Source organism: Colobus angolensis, unplaced genomic scaffold (assembly GCF_000951035.1).
Source record: "Colobus angolensis palliatus isolate OR3802 unplaced genomic scaffold, Cang.pa_1.0 Scaffold344, whole genome shotgun sequence".
NCBI classification, from domain to species: Eukaryota; Metazoa; Chordata; class Mammalia; order Primates; family Cercopithecidae; genus Colobus; species Colobus angolensis.
Window position 1 is genome coordinate 2,401,871 of NW_012116755.1, and position 19,403 is coordinate 2,421,273.

Sequence of the window (19,403 nt, forward strand, 5' to 3'; positions counted from 1 at the left end):
ATGGCAGCCTACTGCTAGCTTGGCTGATGGCATGCCACCCTTTCCGTCCGAGTTTTTGTCTGGAGCCAGTGGTCAGCTGAGATCAGTATCTCTCGAGCACACGTTCCAGTCCGCCAACTTGTCTGTCCCTTTGTGGGTGCCATCCTGGCATTCCTGGGCAGCCTGCTGTGCACACAGCCCATGCCCAGTGAATGTCTACATTATTTGCCTCAGAGTAAGGTTTTCTTCTGTCCCAAATGCTCCCAAAGGAGGACATACCCAAGGCTCCGCATTAGAAGCGAGTCAGAATAAAGTGGTGAGCACAAACCATGCGGCCCCTGGCACTGCAGTCCTGGAGTCCACACCTCTCTGAGTCATGGTGGAGCCCCTCCAGCTTGGTCTCTACATGGGAGTCTATAGTCCTTCCCTGTCACGAATCAAATGGCCTCGGCCTGTTTGTTATGTAATTACTGCACAACTTTAATCCTGCAGACTGCCTGCGGTACAGGTCTGCTTCTTTAGAAACTAGCCCAGAGAGGAACAGATGCCTGGAAAATCCCTATGGCCCAAGGTGCCTTGCTGCCAATCTTCCCCAGGGGGCGCCATCTCCCCTCAGCCTCGCTAAGCCTTGCAGAGTGAGAAGTGTTCCTTTTCCTGATTACACAGGCTCCTATACCTCCCTCTGGTCAGCCTCCATCTGTGAACAGTCTCCTCTGAAATGGAGATATCTTCAGTTTAGAACTGCACTCTTCAATATAGTAGCCACTAGCCACATGTGGCTATATAAACTTAAATTCATCAGATAAATTAAACTAAAAATGTGGCTGCCTGGTTGCACTAGCCACATTTCAAGTGCTCAATTATCACCTGGACTGGTGGCCACTGTGTTGGGCAGTGCAGGTGCAGCACAGGTCTCTCACAGCAGAAGGCTGCACTGAACAGTGCAGGTTTGAAGGTTGGGCTGAACCACACCACACACATCATATTCACTCTGCAATCTGGGGGCATATTTTAGTTTTGCTATCAAGTTATTATTATTGCATTAACTTGATTTTACTTTGCTAATCCATTGCTTATAAATTCCTAGTGTTAGAATAGGTAGCTAGGCAGGCATGAGCAGGGCAGGAGAGGGCCCCCCTCCCCCAGGAATGTCAGGTGACTGTCAAGTAATGGTCAGGCAATTGTTAAGCTGTCTCTGTAAAATAACTGGTTGCAGCCAGAGCCAGAGAAAGAGTCTCCTAATAGATAGAAAACATCTGAAGCTGGTAATCAGCAGCTTCCTGATAAGATCTCAGGAGGTGGGCGAGTGGGCTCAAGCACGCACATTAAGAGGCGAAATGGCAGAGTTTAACCGGTATATGACCTTCCCCTAGAAACGACTGATAAGGGAAAAATACCTCAAGTGAGCATGCACACACCTCCAGTAAACACACTGAGCATGCAGCCCCTCCCAAGTGCTGGCAAGCCACCATGCCTGCGGACAGCCTGCTCCAAGGAAAGAGTCCGGGGAGAAGAAACACAAACCCTGGAACCATGCCAATGTATAAAACCTCAAGTCAAGTGCCCGACGGGGCACTTGGATCTCCCAGGTCACCTGCTTGGCTCTCTTCCAAGTATACTTTACTTCCATTTGTTCCTGCTCTAAAACTTTTTAATAAACCTTACTCCTGCTCTAAAACTTGCCTCAGTCTCTCCCTCTGCCTTAAACCTACCTGTGCCCCTCGACCAAATTCTTTCCTCCAAGGAGGCAAGACTCGAGTTGCTGCAGACCCGTATGGATTTGCTGCTGCTAATGTACTTTGGTGCCACGTGACTCAGACACATTCTCTACTGGTAAGACACTTCGACAACTCACCTTCTTCCACTGGAGGTAGTCAACCCCTGTACGTGGTTTCCTTCTCCTGCTCCCTGCTTATAGAAAAACTGTTCCTCCAGAACAATTCCTCTCAGCTATAGTGGCTCTGTTCCTGCCAGTTGATCTCTCAGCTCCTCCTGGTGGCTTGCAGCGGTACAGGTCTGCTGGTTATGTTGCCCAGGCTGGCCTCAAACTCCTGAGCTTCAAATGATCCTCTCATCTTAGCCTCCTGAGTGCTGGGACTATAGGTGCCCACTGCCACGCCTGGCTGGTTAGGTTACTTTTCTGTGGATCACAGCCCATCATCCACCAATGCCTTGCCAACAGCAGTAAATGTCTCATCCCTGGATCCTGGAACTGATAACTTAAAAGCTCTGCCAGGTCTTCAGGTAAGGAGAGCAGGCCAACAGTCTGACTTCCAAGATAAATCTGCAGCAGGTATGTCTGCCACTTCCCTTTTACTCTTCCCTCAATTTTATTTAGAAAATGTTTAGCTATTTCTGGGGAAATCTAAGACATATATGATTGGGTTCCCACCCTTAGCAAGTTTCAAGTTTTGTTTCAAATAAAAACAATGCCCTTAAAACAATTAACACTACAAATTGGCAGATAGTAAAAGGCGTTTTGTAAAGCAATTAAAATAAAATTTTAGCCCCAAACCTGCGAGTGGCTCAGCCCCTCCAATATAGGTGCAAGTCTTTTGTACTATAGAGGAGTTTCTATTAAAGAATGGCCATGATAAACAAGCCATGCTTTCTCAAATACACATATCCCCATATTGACACGTACACAGTCATGGAGGGCCCCAGGTGCTGGTTTGTTTTTCCTCATGGAGTAGAAAGGCTTGCTGAGAAGAGCATGGCCAAGGGTGCTTGACAAGGCTCAGGCCATTCTAACACTGCCCTGTGGACCTGTCTTGAATGGCGTGGTTGGCTTGTCCCTGGGTAAAACTCAGCTCTCAAAGCTGAAAGATTCCTAAATGTCAGGCAGGGTTAAATTGCCACCCTGCCTTGAAAGATCTCTTTCAGGAAGACAGGTGCATATTTGGCTCAGTCTGTTCTTTTATTCATTTGTCCACCATTCCCTACATCCATCTGTCCATCGGTATGTAGTCTATGCAGCCTCATGGTTCATGCCCATAAGGAACACCTCACTCATTTGTACCAGTTTGGTAGAAAGGACAGTCTGAACGAATTCATTCAAAAAAAGGCCTGCAAACCTACTAGAGCTCTTCAGATCTTTTATCAGGGCCCCCTGGCATAGCTCCATACTCAGAGCAGGGCAGGAAGCACTGGCTCTGCAGCCTGACAGTCCCGGGTGACTGCTGGGGATGTGTGTTCTTGGGCAAGTGGGTTAATCTCTCTAGTCTTCTGTTTGCCTATCTGTAAGTGACTAGGATTAGATGGCTGTACATAGAAGCATCCAGCATAGGGCCAGGCTTGCAGTAGAACTCAGTGTTAGTCTCTGGATCCTGAGGTTGCTCCTGGTCCGTGCTCCCAATGCTTGATATTTGCCCTTAGGAAGAGCCACATGAGGTTTGCCAGGAGGTGGGAGAGAGCAAAAGCATTGGAGAGAAGCAACCTGAATGGTAGTGCAGAGCCGGAGAAGGGAGGCCAGGCACCTCCACAAGAGGGCAGCTGCTTCTGGGAAAGCAGACATTGGAGTACATGCCTCTCCCTAGTACCCTCTCCACGAGGAGGCACTGGGGCATGTGACCCAGGCTGACATGCCTCTAATTCCTGCCTTCCAGCGTTATTTCCCAGAAGGGTCAGTAATGTTAGATCATGGAGACTGACAACTAGAACTGTACTGAGATCAAAGTAGTCAACAGCTGGGGAATTCCAGGAGTAGAGAGGGCAGCCCAAGGAAACCAGATGATTCCAGCCAGGCTAGGCAGGGTGGGTGGGCACTGCCTGCTGAGGTGCCTGAGTGGTGTGGGCTTAGGAGTGAGCGCTGCACCAGGCCCTCTGGCAGACTCATCATCATCCTGTTGATTGGTCTGGTAATGACAGAGACCTGAGTGTGTATCTTCGATTTGCCAGTTTCTACCTGTGTGCACCGGGGGCTGTTGTTTTGGCTATGGTCCTCGGTGTTCTCATCTATAAAGGAAGGATAATATCGACTGCAGGGCTGCTACGGGGCTTAACAGCTATCACATATGCTGGAGCTGCATGTGCACACAGAACCCAGCCCATGCCATGGACTTAGCATTGGCCCAGACCCCAACTGTTCCAAAAAGATGTCTGACTAGTGAATGAAGTAATTTTAAGGTACAAATGCCACCATCTTCGGTGGATGGCCAGAGCCAAACCTCCTTATTGTTCCCCTTTAGTTTACGAATAAAGCCCTGTCAGGCCCTGACAGAAGAATCCGCCCCAAAGCAGAATGAAGGGGGTGTGGGGTATCAGAGTAACCCACCCATCTCTGACCCATGCACTACACAGGGGCGGGTTGGTCATATGGATTCTGATCTGAAGGATGGGAGTAGGGGGTGGGTCTCTTATAGTAACCAGCTGAAGGCTCTTAAAAAATGTTCAGCGGAAACACGAACCACATCACAGAAGTAGAGGCAGACCTTGCTTCACGAGCAAGCTCATCCGTGGAACAAACTGGCAAAGCACCTCTGCTGGTGAGTCATTTGTCTTACTCTTTATACTGAAAAGAAGACAGGGAGGACTAACTCCAGGTATTGTTGGTGTTCTCGGATTCCTGTCTGTGCTAGGGCACAGCGCACAGTGCCAGGCTATGGAGCTCAGCTGCTTTTAGTTCAAATTCCATCACTGCCATTTGCTACTGTGTGGGTTAAACTGGAGAAACATGAAAACTACTGAACATGTTTCCAGGCACACAGTTAGTGCTTGTAGGCTGATGGTACTGCTAGTAATGGCATAGTCAGACCCACCCAGGGAGATAAGAAGGATCTAGTTATTGTCTATATTTGCTCAATGGATAATCTGTTTTCATTTCTTTTGCATAAGACAGGCTGTTTTCTCAGATTATCATTTATGTTATTTTTTCAATATAAATCAATATACTACTGTACAAACTTCGAAAACTATTTTAAAAAAAGGAAGAAATAAGTCACCCATAATTCCACCAGCTGGAGGCCAACTGCTAATAAAATGTGATCATTTTTTCCAAGTTTCTAAAAGTACGGTCAGTCAAAAATCACGTAGTTTATCATGAACTCTTAAATGAGGGCCCACAGAATATATGGCAGAGGGATTCAAGGGGTTCATGGACTCCCAGAATTGCAGGGGTATTTGTGCGTGCGTGTGTGTGTGTGTGTATACATTATTTCTGAGAAAAGGTCTGCAGTTTTTAGGAGATTCTCAAAGGAGTTTATGGTCAAAAAAGGTTACGAATCACAATTAATTTTATATCCTTTTGACATCTATTTGTTGTAATAGTAATAGCTAATACTTATTTTGCATACTTACTTTGTTTACACTGTTCTTAGCAATTTAACTAAGAGTATTGCATTTTCCAAAATCAGTAAAAATACTTCCTAAACATTTAAGTCATATTCTATTTTATGTCTGAATTATAATTTGCTTCATCATTATCAGACTTTTACACTATTTCCAAAGTTGTAGATTTTTTTTTTAATTTTCAGAAAACAAAATAGGATTTTGATTACAGAAGATAAATGTTTTTAGTTCGCCTAGAAGGGGAAGTAATTTTTAATATTCTATTTGCGCAGCACTGTCCAGGCCCAACCTGTTTACCAATTATTACACATCAAAGTTTACCAATTATTACACATGAATTTGAACAGGTCCTTTGATGAAATGTGTAATGGCAGCATAAGGGACCAGTAAAAGCTGGAACAGGAGGATACCAAAAAAAGGCAAGAGCGAGTCAAGCAATAATGGAGAGCTGGACATTACTCTTAAGAGCAAAGTCACCTGTTTCATATTTTAAATGACGAAAAAATATGTTTTTGCTCATGCGAATCAATAACACAAACGCATCATCTGACCTACTTAATATAGTGCCCCACAGAGCTTGTCGGGGGCAGGATGTCTACTGGCTGACCCATCACCCTTAGAGAGCTAACAATTGTGGTGTAAGGGTAAGGATTGTGATTAAGCAGTCTTAGCCCAAAGGCAGCATCCTTCCTTGCTAGAGAGAAAGGGCACTTTGGCCCCTGGAAAGACAGAGGCAAGCAGCAGCATCGGAGACACTGCTCCCAGTCAGGACTCAACGTCAGGGACAGAAGTGTTTCTGAGTGGATTAGGAAAGGTAACCTCATTGTTTATATGCCCTTGTCTGGTCAGGCAATATTTTGACTTTGCTGGCAGAGATTCTCTCCAAACACCTGCTCTTCTTCATACATCTTTTTGAGGTGCTGGCCAGACATAGCTCCAGGTCACTGGAAATGAGCTGCTGCATGTTGAGTATCTGCAGGTCAGTAGCAAGGGCAGGCTTCGCACTCATGGGCTGATGTTGCCATAGCGGCCCCTGCTCCCACACCACAGGTTGCATGATCCCTTGTCCTGTCCGTGGTCTTTGGCAGGGTCACAGGGCAGAGGGAAGGGTCAGAGAGAAGTGACATCTTGAAGGGCTGGTGCCCTGGGTAAGAAAGATAGCCCATCTGGCACCCATTTCAATTGGGTCTTCTGCTTGTTAAATGAGGCCCTTAAGTCCTAACCTGCCAATCACAGGAGCTAAGGCAAGGTTCTGCTTTGGGGAAATCTACCTTTTAAGAGACTTCTTGCTCAGAAGTCTTCAGGAAATGAGACTGATGGTGGAATGCCATAAACTGTGTTAGATGATGAAGGGGAAAGTTTAGTTGGGAAGTGAGAACCACCCAGTGCTTTATCCATGAAGCCAGCTCAGCCAAAGTGCTGGGCAGCCGTGGGCTTTTCTATCCCTTGTTTCCCCATTAGTAGCCTTTGAAAATCTATGCAATTGAGGGGAAGTAAAGGCAGGAAGGACTACCTACCCAGGCAGAGCAGTCTTGCCATCTCCAAACACCTGTGGTCTCCAGGAGTCTCCTTGATAGGAGAGCCCCCTGGTAGGAGCACTTGCTTTAGCTTTCACAATTTATTAGGAAATGGGGCTCAGGATGGGTGGGCAACTGTGGTGAAGCAGGGGGAGAGGAAAACAGGCATGTCCCATTGATGAGCTCAGATTATCAGTGGGCTCATCCACTGATACCCAGATTATCAGCAGGCTCAACCATCCATTATCAGTGTTGCTCTTCCAAAGAGCACTGTGCCCATCTGGCGGCAAAGCGACTTTTGCTTTCAAAATAACTGAGCACAGGATTTTATGGAATGTGCTTAGGGGTCAGTTATGAGTTGTCTCCCACATGGGTGAGATCCTGAGAATTTTCAGGCTAATGGAGAGTCCTTGTCCTGTCTGAGCAATTTCCCCTCAGAATTGGTTATCTTCAATATACTGGACTGTGCTGTTTCTACACAGCCTAGTGGGTGGGTTTAGGAGATGACTATTTGCCCCCTAAATGTGGTCAATGGGACAGCAGGAAGACAGAGAATGCCATCTTCAGCCCCAAATATAATTCCTGGGTTCTGACTCACAGGTGTTCATCAGAACAGACACCATGGCAGAGTATGATCACTATGAAGATGATGGGTTCTTCAACAGTTTCAATGATAGCAGCCAGGAAGAGCATCAAGACTTCCTGCAGTTCAGCAAGGTCTTTCTGCCCTGCATGTACCTGGTAGTGTTTGTCTGTGGCCTGGTGGGGAATTCCCTGGTGCTGGTCATATCCATCTTCTACCATAAGCTGCAGAGCCTGACGGACGTGTTCCTGGTGAACCTACCCCTGGCTGATCTGGTGTTTATCTGCACTCTGCCCTTCTGGGCCTATGCAGGCATCCATGAATGGATCTTTGGCCAGGTCATGTGCAAGACCCTACTGGGCGTCTACACTATTAACTTCTACACATCCATGCTCATCCTCACCTGCATCACTGTGGATCGTTTCATTGTAGTGGTTAAGGCCACCAAGGCCTACAACCAGCAAGCCAAGAGGATGACTTGGGGCAAGGTCATCTGCTTGCTCATCTGGGTGATATCCCTGCTGGTTTCCTTGCCCCAAATTATCTATGGCAATGTCTTTAATCTGGACAAGCTCATATGTGGTTATCATGATGAGGAGATTTCCACTGTGGTTCTTGCCACCCAGATGACACTGGGGTTCTTCTTGCCACTGCTCGCCATGATTGTCTGCTATTCAGTCATAATCAAAACACTGCTTCATGCTGGAGGCTTCCAGAAGCACAGATCTCTAAAGATCATCTTCCTGGTGATGGCTGTGTTCCTGCTGACCCAGACGCCCTTCAACCTCGCGAAGCTCATCCGCAGCACACACTGGGAGTATTATGCCATGACTAGCTTTCACTACACCATCATAGTGACAGAGGCCATCGCATACCTGAGGGCCTGCCTTAACCCTGTGCTCTATGCCTTTGTCAGCCTGAAGTTTCGAAAGAACTTCTGGAAACTTGTGAAGGACATTGGCTGTCTCCCTTACCTTGGGGTCTCACATCAATGGAAATCTTCTGAGGACAATTCCAAGACTTTTTCTGCCTCCCACAATGTGGAGGCCACCAGCATGTTTCAGCTATAGGTCTTGCCAGCATTTCGAGAAGCTGCTCTGGAATTTGCAGGGCATGGTTGTGTCCTCTTGATGTGGTGAGGCAGGCTTTGTTTATAGCTTGAGCATTCTCATGGAGAAGTTATCAGACACTCTGACTGGTTTGGAATGCTTCTTCTCAGGCATGAACATGTACTGTTCTCTTCTTGAACACTGATGCCGAAAGCCCAAGTAGGGGGTCTAAAATTTTTAAGGACTTTCCTTTCTCTATCTCCAAGAATGCTGAAATCAAGGGGGATGACCTGTGACTTCTATGATCTCAGGTTCTCCTTGATTGGGACTGGGGCTGAAGGTTGAAGAGGTGAGCACAGCCAACAAAGCTGTTGGTGGTAGGTAGCACGCTGGGTGCCCAAGCTCAGAAGGCTCTTCTGACTACTGGGCAAACAGTGGAGATCAGAGCAGCCATGAAAACAAATGCTGGCACCACCAGGCACCTAACAGAAATGAGATCAGGCTCTGCCTCACCTTGGGGCTTGACTTTTGTATAGGCAGATGTTCAGATTGCTTTGATTAATCCAGAATAACTAGCACCAGGGACTATGAATGGGCAAAATCAAATTATAATAGGCTGAGAATTCCAGTGGTCCATGGAATGCTTGAAAAATGTGCAAAACAGCATTTAAGACTGTAATGAATCTAAGCAGCACTTCTGAAGTGGACTCTTTGGTGGCTTTGCTCATTTAAAAATGAAATTTCCCAATGTCTGCCATATAAACATATGTAAATGTATATACACACACATATACACATATGCTATATATTACTAGCATATGAGTTTCATAGCTAAGAAATAAAACTTTTAAAGTCTCCAAACTACTTTTATGCTTTGGTACATTCTATTTTAATGTAGTGTGCCTGGAATATACTTTTTTGGAATATACAAAAAAGTTACTTTTGGGCTCAGAGCACGGAAAATAAGTGGTAAAGTTAGAGGGCAGTGCTCTATCATGGAAATGGAATATACCAGTGATAACGACCCTGCTCTTTCACTGTGGTTTCTAACCTCCTGTCTAAAGTGTGGGGCACATTTGTTTAACTTCTAGAATGTGGTCACAGGATGAGGCATAGTTTTAAATGTCAGATTTTATGCATGTTTATTAAATCCTGGCAGTCTGTTCAATAGGCTTAAAGATGTTTTTTGGGCTTATGTATCCCAAAATCACTCACCAAATACGGAGAACCAACTGACAACAGCTAATTGGAATGCACAGAGAGGCAGGCCAGAACTGACTTAACAGTGTGGTTTTGGTGGGTGAATAGACCAGAGCTGAATCCCTGCCACTCACCAGTTTGTAAGACCTTGGGCGAAACTCGGCCTCTGAGCACCTGTTTCCTTTCTTTTTGGTGAAACACGGATCATAACAGCACCACCTCTATGGGTTGGTGTGAATACCTGAGATACTGCATGTAAAACACTTGGCACAGTTTGCATTTGGGAGAAAAGGTCCAAAAAATAGAAGTAGTTATTATTTCTTACAAGAACTGGTGACACAAAATGGAAGCCCTCCATGTCAGCCCTGTGGGTTAGCGAGGCAAGGGAGGGTTTATGTCGTGCCTTCCAGGTGTGTGGCACACCATGTGCACCTGGTACAGCTGACCACAGGCTGGGCCTTTCAGAGCCCACATGATCCTACCTACTGTTTCATAAACATGCCTAAATGCATCTACAAGCAGAGTTTTACTGTACTCAGGTCACATGGACCCCCGAGTGCTTCCTTCAACTACAAAATCTGCCCTTTTAGGGTGATAAGGCAACATTTATCTTTTAAGTGGCTTTCAAAGAGAGTTTCTGTCATTCCCCCTTTGTGCATTCATGTTAACATGGAACACTTCTGACAGAGGGGCCACCCGTCCCTGGTTTCCCTGACAGTGTCCTGGCCCAAGGAACAGAGGCAGAAGTAGAGTCAGGAGACAGGGCCCAGCAGCATCTCCACAAGTCCCCATGGAGAGATGCAGCAAGATGTGATGAGAATGCAGGCTCTGGGCTCACTCTGACAGTGTTCAGTGTTCAGTGACAGCTCCACTACTGTGTACCCCTGTGCAGGTGATACAGCACCCCGACCCAAGCCCTGGTTCACCACCTACGCCATTGGCTCATGGTGGCCTTCCCTCCTGGGGTGCTTGTGAGCACAATGCTTGGGCCTGCCTGGCCATAGCAACAGAAAAGCAGCCACCTGGGACTGTGGGACTTTTCCTGTCCAGGTGCCTGCCCCCTCCCAGGGTCCCTGCACTGGCCTTTTGTAGCTTAGGAAAGCCCTGCCTGCCTGGCCCCAGGAACAGCACAGCAGCAAAATCTTTCTTTGCCTTCCCTGCCTCCTCAGCCACTAATTGATCCTATGCCTCTGGGCCCTTACCTGCCACTCTTTGGAGTAGATGTCAGTTTTCTAACCCCTTCCCCTGGGTAGGGGAATAAACGCTGGCACAGCACATGCAGATTACAGAAGGCCCTTCATGTCTTGATTTCACTCCATCCACACCACAGCCCAGGAAGCAGAAGATGCTGTTGGTACAGGCTCCATTCCACAGAGCAGACTGAGGTCATGTGCAGGGCAGAGCCATTTCCCAACCACAGCCCACCCTTCTCCCTTCCACTTGGCTCTCCCCTCCGCTTGTCCACACCAGCACATGGTGTTGGAGGCCTGGTGGGAGGGGATCAGGCCGGGTGTGGGCTCTGCTTAAGTACACACTGCCTTGGTGTGGCCTCAGGGTTGGAGGGTAAAGGATGTGCTCTTTCCCTATTTCCCTACCAAGTTCCCAACACCTAGGGGTGGCTGCAGTACTTATGGGCTCCAACCCCTTTAGAGATACGGCAGAGGCCACTAACGGCCACATCATCTGAGATGTGGGGAACACAAGACAACACTGACTCTAGGGGCTACCTGGGAGCTAGGGGCCCAGGTGTCCTCCGTGGATGTTCTGGACTGAGGACATGGTACCACAGAAGAGAAAAGCCTGGAGCTACCCCTACTGGAGGGGTGGATGTTAAACAAAGAGAATGGGGACCAGGAGTGGTCAGGGCAGTCACTCTGGCCTCCTCCTCCAAGGGGCTCTCAAAGCAGCACCTCCTTCCAGCTGCCTAGTCCCTGTCGGTCCCTGGTAACTAATGCCATTTTGTAGGAGGCCTGGCACTATCATCCCCATTTTCAGACGAGAAAACTAGTTCAGACAGATCAATGCCTGCCAAAGCTCATACAACAGAGCTAGGACTACAACCTCACTAAATAGCCTTTCTTTGCCCAGAAATGTTGGCTCCAGGAAGGTTTCCTGCCACTGACAAGCCACAGGGTACCCGCCACCTCTGTATTCAGCTGAAGGCAGAGATCTTGGGGAAGCCCACGCGCAAGGTGGCTTTGTAACCTTAACCATTCACCATATCCTGTTCTCATTTTGTTTCTGAGATAGCAAGCGTCAAATCTCCCGGTGGGTGACAAATCCACCACAGCTCCCCTAAACACTCTGACCATGAAGCGCCTGCTCTGAAGCAATTACTGGCAAAGATGCTCTGAGGGTTCAGAGATTGTTTCTGTGCGAGAGTTTAAGCTCACTTAGGGTCATCTGGGTATCTGAAGGATCTTCCTTGGAGGAGACCACTGGGCTGCGCAGTGCAAGGTACTGAGGTGGTAGCGGTGGCATGCACAGCTCAGTCCCTGATGACACGACATCAGGAAAGCAACATACCTCCATGAAAGTCTTCCCAGGCTTTAGGTGCTGGGCTGGGCTCAGTGCTCCACACACAGTTCTCATGCAATCTTCCTAACACCCCTAGGGGTGAGTGCTGTTCCAGTCTCTTCGGTATAGGGGGGGAAACTGAGTTCGTGGGCTGCACTGCCTAGAGCCATGGAGCCCGGAGGTGGCAGACCAGGCATGTTTGATTCTAAAGTTCGAGCTCTTCACCACCATACTGTCTGTTCATCTGGTAGCTAGAAGGGGAGGCCGGGCCTCAAGGAGGCCATGACTGGGTAGAGGCTGAGCAAAGGCTGAGGGAGCCACAGCCCAGTGCCCCTGCCAGCCCTTACCCCACAGGCCTGGTTCATCAGCTGACAAGAGCTTGGTTTCCTTCTGTGCTTCAGTCCAGAGAACAGCTGGACACCTGGTCAGGGAGATGGTGGAGGGTGAGCCCAAGTGACTGAAAAGGGGGTGTGCACCGGTGTGTCTAGAGGGCTACGACGAATACCATCTTTTCTCCAGAAGTCAGGGGCTGTCTGTGCTCCTGCTCTGCACAACCATTCTAGCTCTGAGCCATGCACAGGGACCACTGGGAGGCTGCTTAGGGGGTCCCAGCATCAGGCCACATCTCCCTGGCAGGCTGGACTTTGGGACCCCTTTCTGACCCACCTCTGGCTGGAAGAGGAGCAAGGCAAACAACTTCCTTAGCCCCAACACTGTGTATGTGTGCGAAAGAGCGAACATGAAGGCAGGGGAGATGGGCAAAATGGGGCCATGGGATGGAAAGAAGAGAGCTGAACTCTTCCAAATGAATCTTAAGCCAGTGGACCGGAGGGAGGAGTCCAAAGCCTAGTTCTGGCACCTCCAACAACAGAAGTTATCCAGCCTCCTGAGGCTTCCGCTTCTTTGCCTATAAAATGAGATAATTCCTACTCCCTGATGGGCTGCACAAGGACTAGTGAGGTCACGTGTAAGAGCAGCTGGTGCAAGGAAGGCGCTCAACAGCATCACTCTCAACAACACTACTTCCAAGTGGCCTGATATTCCTCACGAATTCGGACTTAGTGTTTAATCTCTCCCGGATCCCTTCTTACCTTGGATTTGCTTATTTTTTCCCGAAGTTTCTTGCCAGGGATGCTTACACAAATCTAGGACTCTAGATCTCCCACACTTTCTCAGACTCTTGGTGTTTTCGGTTTAGGTCTTAAAACTTAGGAAGAAAAAGAATGCAGGAAAAAGCTTCCAGAAATGCTCAGGTTTATCTCTAGCTAATGCACAAAAAAAGTATCTGACAATGCAGCCTTTAACTGACTGGGAAGGGTGGGTCTTCACCCAAACAGAAGTGCAGGGATTACAGGTTCCCATCAGTTAGTCCCACATCCGCCTTGGTGGCCGTGGACCAGCACACTGGCAGTTTCCTTCCCCTGGAACAGTTCCTGATTTCCCAAGACCAAAACCACACATATTTGTCAGCAGTCAGAATGCCTTCTGTTTTTGTTCCTACTGGGCAGGGGAAGGTGAGGGGTGAGGAGAGAGAGAGAGAGCTGTAGGACAGTCACTTTCTTACTCAGGCTAGAGGAGGCAGCAAGACACTTTCAAGCCAGAATGTCCTCCCAGGCCCCCAGGTTCCTGGTCCTGCTCACTTTACCTCCTACCATCTACCCACTTGGATTTCCAGGTGATGGAGGCAGAGTGTGGCTTAGTGCTAATGGAACGGAACATGCCCCAGGGACCATTGAGCCATGGGGGTTGGGAGAACGCTGTAGACTTACATGGTCAGGGGTTGGAGGGGTGTCCCAGGTAGGAAAGGAAAAGCCCCAAGTCACAGAAGCGACAGTAGTAGAGATGATCTTGGGTGTGGTGAGTTTGGTGATCAGGCTGGTTTTATCCATGAAGCTATAACATGGTGAGTTCAGTCATTCTCTAGTCAGGGAACAGAGGATTGTGGAGATACACGTAAGCCCAAAGTCCCTTGCACTGGCAGCATCATGAAGAGTAAAGACATGCAGCAGAAATCCTGAATGATCAATATGACAGATCAGTCTTCGCCTTCCTCTGAATTCTGGGCAGATCTCAATGTTGAGGCAGGAGCATCACAGAATGTCCTTAACTAGAGGGAAAATGGGTCAAGAAACGTCTGGGACCTAGGACCCACATAAATTCTTTCTTGAGGTTCTGAACAGCCAGTGCTTTTTTGTAAACTGCTCTAAAGCCGGACAACAGGGGCTGAGAAACATCAAGCAAGGACCTCCTTTTCTTATGGGTCTCATGTCATAAACTCTTGACATTTTAATATGGTGGTACTTTATACAATTCATATTTTTAAAAACTGACCTTGTAAAACTCTCCTTGAAAACCTTGTTGGCAAATAGCTACACTAGAAAAATGAGAAGGCCAAGGGAGAATAAGTACTTAAGGATATCCTTGCCGTGGCTGCTTTGGCCCTCGGAAGCCTGCTCGCCTGTGTAAGCTGCAGCATTCTTGCAGCAGTCAGGAAGGTTCAGTGGATCCAGGTCACTGATTAAAAGCAGCATAAAATACCAGTGCTAGGGCAAAGTGCAGGCTAGGTGAGTGGAAAGTCCCTTGGGTTCCACAGGGTATAGAGTAATAGGCCTGTCCATATTTTTCTTACTGCTAAAACTTTGAGGCTTTGGGTGAGTTTATCTGCAGCTAAAGGGACCTCTGAGAGGACTCATCTATCAGAGACAATTGCAACTAAATCCGAGCTTCGTTTCTCATGGCATCCTTACCAAGCCTGATTAGTGTTTCCAAAAGATGAACTAAACTCACTGTGCTGGAGCTTCATGGACAAAGCCAATCCAATCACCAAACTCAAGACCCAAGACAGCCCCTACTCACTGTTTCCTCTGTGACTTTGGGCCTTGCCTTCCCTTCCTGGAACATCTTCCTCTGAAGCAAGCTTATCCAACCCATGGCCCACAGGCTGCATGCAGCCCAGAACTTTGAATGTAGCCCAACAGAAATTCATAAACTTTCTTGAAATGATATGAAATTTTTTCTGGGGGGAGGGCGATATTTTTTAAAGCTCATTAGCTATCGTTAGTGTTAGTTTATTTTATGTGTGGCCCAAGACAATTCTTCTTCTAGTGTGGCCCAGGGAAGACAAAAGAATGGACACCCCTGCTCTGATGCGTTTCCTGACAGTATTAGCCTGCAGTGTTCTCCCAACCCCTACACTCCTGTGGTCCCTAGGGCATGCTTCATTCCATTAGCACTAAACCACACTCTACCTTCATCACTCAGCAAGCCAAGTGGGTAGGTGGTAAGGTGAGCAAGATCAGGAGCACAGGGGCCTGAGAGCAAGGCTTTTAAAGAGCAGCATGTTGCTCTGAGCAACTGCCAAAGGTGGCCCAGCAAGGGTTGCTGTTATAGGCTGAATTGTCTCCCCATGCCCCAAATTATTCACATGCTGAAGCCCTAAGCACCAGTACCTCAGACTGTGACTGCATTTGGAGATGAGGCCTGTAGAGGAATGATTAAGTTAAGATGATGCTGTTAGGGTGGGCCCTAATCCAATGGACCAGTGTCTATAAGAAGAGGAGATTGAGAGACATGGAGACACACCAGGGACATGCAACAGGGACAGCCACACGAAGAGGCAGCAAGGGGGCAAATATTTGCAAGCTAAGGAGAAGCACCTCACAGGAAACCAGCCCTGCCAGCATCTGACCTTGCAATTCCAGCCTCCAGAGCTGTGAGAAGGTAAATTTCTGTTATTTAAGCCACCCGGTCTGTGGTATTTTATGCAGCACCCAAGCAAACTAATACAGTCACTCAAGCCAAGAAAGACAGGCCTTAATGGTGATGCTGAAACCTGGGGCCACTGACATCTCCCAGGAGCTCTCTGCAAGGCTCAACACTGACCACTTTCTGAGCACTGATGCTCTTCAACGCCATCGCAAGCACTGTTCTCAGGCACCTTCCCTTAGGCAAGGACAGTCAGTCCTGCTTCCAGTGTCTCACTTTCCTCATCCTTTGATAAGAAAGCACAGGGGCCAGGCCTGTCATGAGCACTCAGGAAATGGGGGTGACCTCTACTCACTGTTCAGCCACATTTGGGTCAAGAGAATCAGTTTCAGTGGGTGTTTCAGGCAACGAGGAGCCAGACTCCTGTATCTGGCACAATTCCTCATCTGTGATGATATCAAATACAGCGTCGTCCGGTGGCCTGTAGTCTGTATTTGCTCCTGGGCAGCAGAGGCAGATAAGGAGAGAAGAGACACAATACACTGTTATGCACAGGCTGGGTAACGGCCTTTGGGAAAGTGAGAGAGTGCAGCTATACAGAACAAGCTGCTGAGGCACAATTTAATTGGTCACTCAACTGACAGCTCTTCTGTCCAGAGTTGAGAGAAATGGTTGGTTGCTGGGACATTCCAAAAAAGTAGAGGAAGGCTTACAGATGAAATGGAATGTACAACCTAAGAGACTTCTCAAAGTCAGGGGCTTAGAGAGGTTTCAACCTCTTGCATATTCTCTGAGGTCCCTTATTTAGAAGGAAAAATCTTATTAAGAAAGAACCTAATAACAGAAAACACACTTCTATGCCACTAAATCCTTGCTCCACAAGACACAGGCAGTACTTATTCATGTATTTTTGAAAGCAGGAGTCTGTCTGACCTGCATTTTCCCTTAATCCACTGATGTGTGGGAAAGAACCTCCAAGTGCTCAAGGACTTGCAGCAGGCACTGGGTTTCCAACCAGGGGCCTTGTGTCCGACTGTGCAAGCCACTTAGTAGGAAGGCCACTGTAGGAATGTTCCTGTACCAGTCATCTGCCCACAAACACTCTCCAGCACATGTCATGGAAAAATGTGAGAGCAGGTTTGAGGCAAAAAGAAAAAAGACTGGGTGCGGTGGCTCATGCCTGTAATTCCAGCACTTTGGGAGGCCGGCGCGAGTGGATCACTTGAGGCCAGGAGTTCAATACCAGCCTGGACAACATGGTGAAACCCTGTCTCTAATAAAAATACAAAAATTAGCCAGGTTTGGTGGCAGGCACCTGTAATCCCAGCTACTTGGGAAGCTGAGGCATGAGAATCACATGAACCCAGGAGGCAGAGGTTGCAGTGAGCAAAGATCACACCACTGCACTCCAGCCTGAGAAACAAAGCAAGACTCTGTCTCAAAAATAAATAAATAAATAATAAATCAAAAATTAAAAATGAGCAGACAGGAAATGTCAAAAACTAAAACAAGTGACCTGAGCACTCTGTGGTCACTAACGAGTCAGGGCAAGCCCATGCAAAGTTCCTGGGGTGTTTAGCAAGAAAAATGGTTCATGTGAGCTTAAAGTTCCCAGCTGGACCTGCCACATGACCACTAAGACAGGTCCTGCTTTAGAAGTGAAGTTGTTCTTCTTGTCTCAAGTCTGTATAATAGAGAGCTTGAGGCATAGGCTGAAAAAAGGGGCCAGGGATTGCTTTTTTCGATAGACCCAGCCACACTCCTGAACCTGCCTTGCAAGGCTGGCACAGGGAAGGGAAGGCAGACAACAGGGATCTAAAATGATGTCCACTGACAGAAACCAAAGACTTAAATAAATAGAAAGTTATAACATGTTCATGGACTGAGTCAATTTTATTAAGATGTCAATTCTCCCCAAACTGAACTAGAGATTCAATGCAATCTCAATTTAAATATCACCAGGATTTTTTGTAGAAATTGACAAACTGATTCTAAAACTTATATAGAAAAACAAAAAACCGGCCGGGCGCGGTGGCTCAAGCCTGTAATCCCAGCACTTTGGGAGGCCGTGACGGGCGGATCACGAGATCAGGAGATCGAGACTATCCTGGCTATCCTGGCTAACACGGTGAAACCCCGTCTCTACTAAAAAAATACAAAAAACTAGCCGGGCAAGGTGGCGGGCGCCTGTAGTCCCAGCTACTCGGGAGGCTGAGGCAGGAGAATGGCGTAAACCCGGGAGGCGGAGCTTGCAGTGAGCTGAGATCCGGCCACTGCACTCCAGCCCCGGCGACAGAGCGAGACTCCATCTCAACAAAAAAACGAAAAAAAAAGAAAAAAAAAGAAAAACAAAAAACCTAGAATAGCCAATACTTTGATAAAGAACAAAACTGGAATCACTCTACGTGATATTAAGATGCTTCATAAAACTATGGTCATCATAACAGTTTGGTATTGGTAAAAGAATAGGCACATAGATACATGGAATAAAATAAAAGTCCAGATATAAATCCACACGTATAAGGTCAATTGCTTACTTTCTCACGGCAGCATCAAAAAAAAAAAAAATAAAGTCGGTTTTTGACAAAGGTACAAAGAACAGTCTTTCAATCAATGGTGTTGAAATAACTGGACAACCATACAAAAAGATGAATCTCTATTCATACCTTGCACCACACACAAAGATAACTGAAAATGAATCACAGACCTAAATGTATAAGCTAAAGCTATAAAACTTCTAAGAGACAACAGAAGAAGGTCTGTGAGTCCTTGGGCTAAGTAAAGCTAGACATGACAACAAAAAGAAAAACATTTATACATAACAGAAAAAAACTGATACATTGGATCTCATTAAAATGATATACTTCTGCTCTTTGAAGACTTTTTTGCTCTTTGAAAGAAAATATGAAGACAAGCTACAGATTGGGAAAAAATACTTGAAAAATACATATCTGAGAAAGAACTTGCGTAGAGAATATACAGAGGACTCTCAAAATTCAATATTAAAAATCATTTTAAAATGGGCAAAAGATTTGAAGAAGATAAAACTACAGCTGTGCAAAGTATGCTCCCCATCCTCATCAGTTCTTTGTACCCAACAACATAATGGGGCCTGCCAACCACCTGGTAATCCACTCAAACAAAAGAGGAATGGACAGTATTTCTAAAGGCTGGCTGGCCTGCATCCAGACAGAGGCCAAGGAGGAGTTCACAGGGACCAACTGCAGATGGCAATGATGCTCGAGCAGAGACAAGCTGAGACCACTTCTGTCTGTGCCATCTCAGCTCTGCCTCCCTGTGCTCCACATCCAAAGTCCAGTGCCCTGAAGGGCAGCCCAGGCCTGTCTGTTAGGGTGTGCTCAAAACAGAAGCAGCAGAACTCCAACTACTTCCTTCACTGGGCTGAGTGGGAGGACACAAAGGAGATCACACCCTCCTTGGACATGAAAGAAGAGCCAACTTCAGGAAGAGACTGAAGGATATGGATGGTTCCAGACACAACTCCTAGCCTTGAGTTACTCTGGATGCCAAGGCTGCGGCTCTGGTAGACAGCATTCTCCAAAGCGT

The 19,403-nt window shown here is 47.2% G+C and overlaps 2 protein-coding genes across 6 annotated transcripts in view; one reads left to right on the forward strand and one right to left on the reverse strand.

The window, feature by feature from the left end:
* The window catches only part of FYCO1 (FYVE and coiled-coil domain containing 1), a 79,434-nt gene that overhangs the window by 21,417 nt on the left and 38,614 nt on the right, over positions 1-19,403 (reverse strand). For both annotated transcript variants that reach the window (XM_011952674.1, XM_011952672.1), the window contains exon 14: positions 16,192-16,336. In XM_011952674.1, coding sequence (XP_011808064.1) covers positions 16,192-16,336 — 145 coding nt within the window. The remainder of the gene's footprint in view (positions 1-16,191; positions 16,337-19,403) is intronic.
* On the forward strand, positions 1,853-9,275 carry CXCR6 (chemokine (C-X-C motif) receptor 6). Of its 4 annotated transcripts, none has more exons than XM_011952671.1 (2): positions 1,853-2,223; positions 7,383-9,275. In XM_011952671.1, exon 2 carries the CDS (start codon positions 7,404-7,406, stop codon positions 8,433-8,435), a length of 1,032 nt encoding a protein of 343 aa, XP_011808061.1. In that variant the 5' UTR covers positions 1,853-2,223; positions 7,383-7,403; the 3' UTR covers positions 8,436-9,275. The 4 variants fall into 4 exon arrangements, with proteins under 4 accessions (XP_011808061.1, XP_011808058.1, XP_011808060.1 ...); XM_011952668.1 differs by lacking the exon at positions 1,853-2,223 and adding an exon at positions 4,410-4,463; XM_011952670.1 differs by lacking the exon at positions 1,853-2,223 and adding an exon at positions 5,916-6,981 and having other exon boundaries at positions 7,013-9,275.

Bases quoted from the DNA above. Each gene is read 5' to 3' on its own strand.
- CXCR6 (XM_011952671.1), top strand. From the start codon at position 7,404: ATGGCAGAGTATGATCACTATGAAGATGATGGGTTCTTCAACAGTTTC.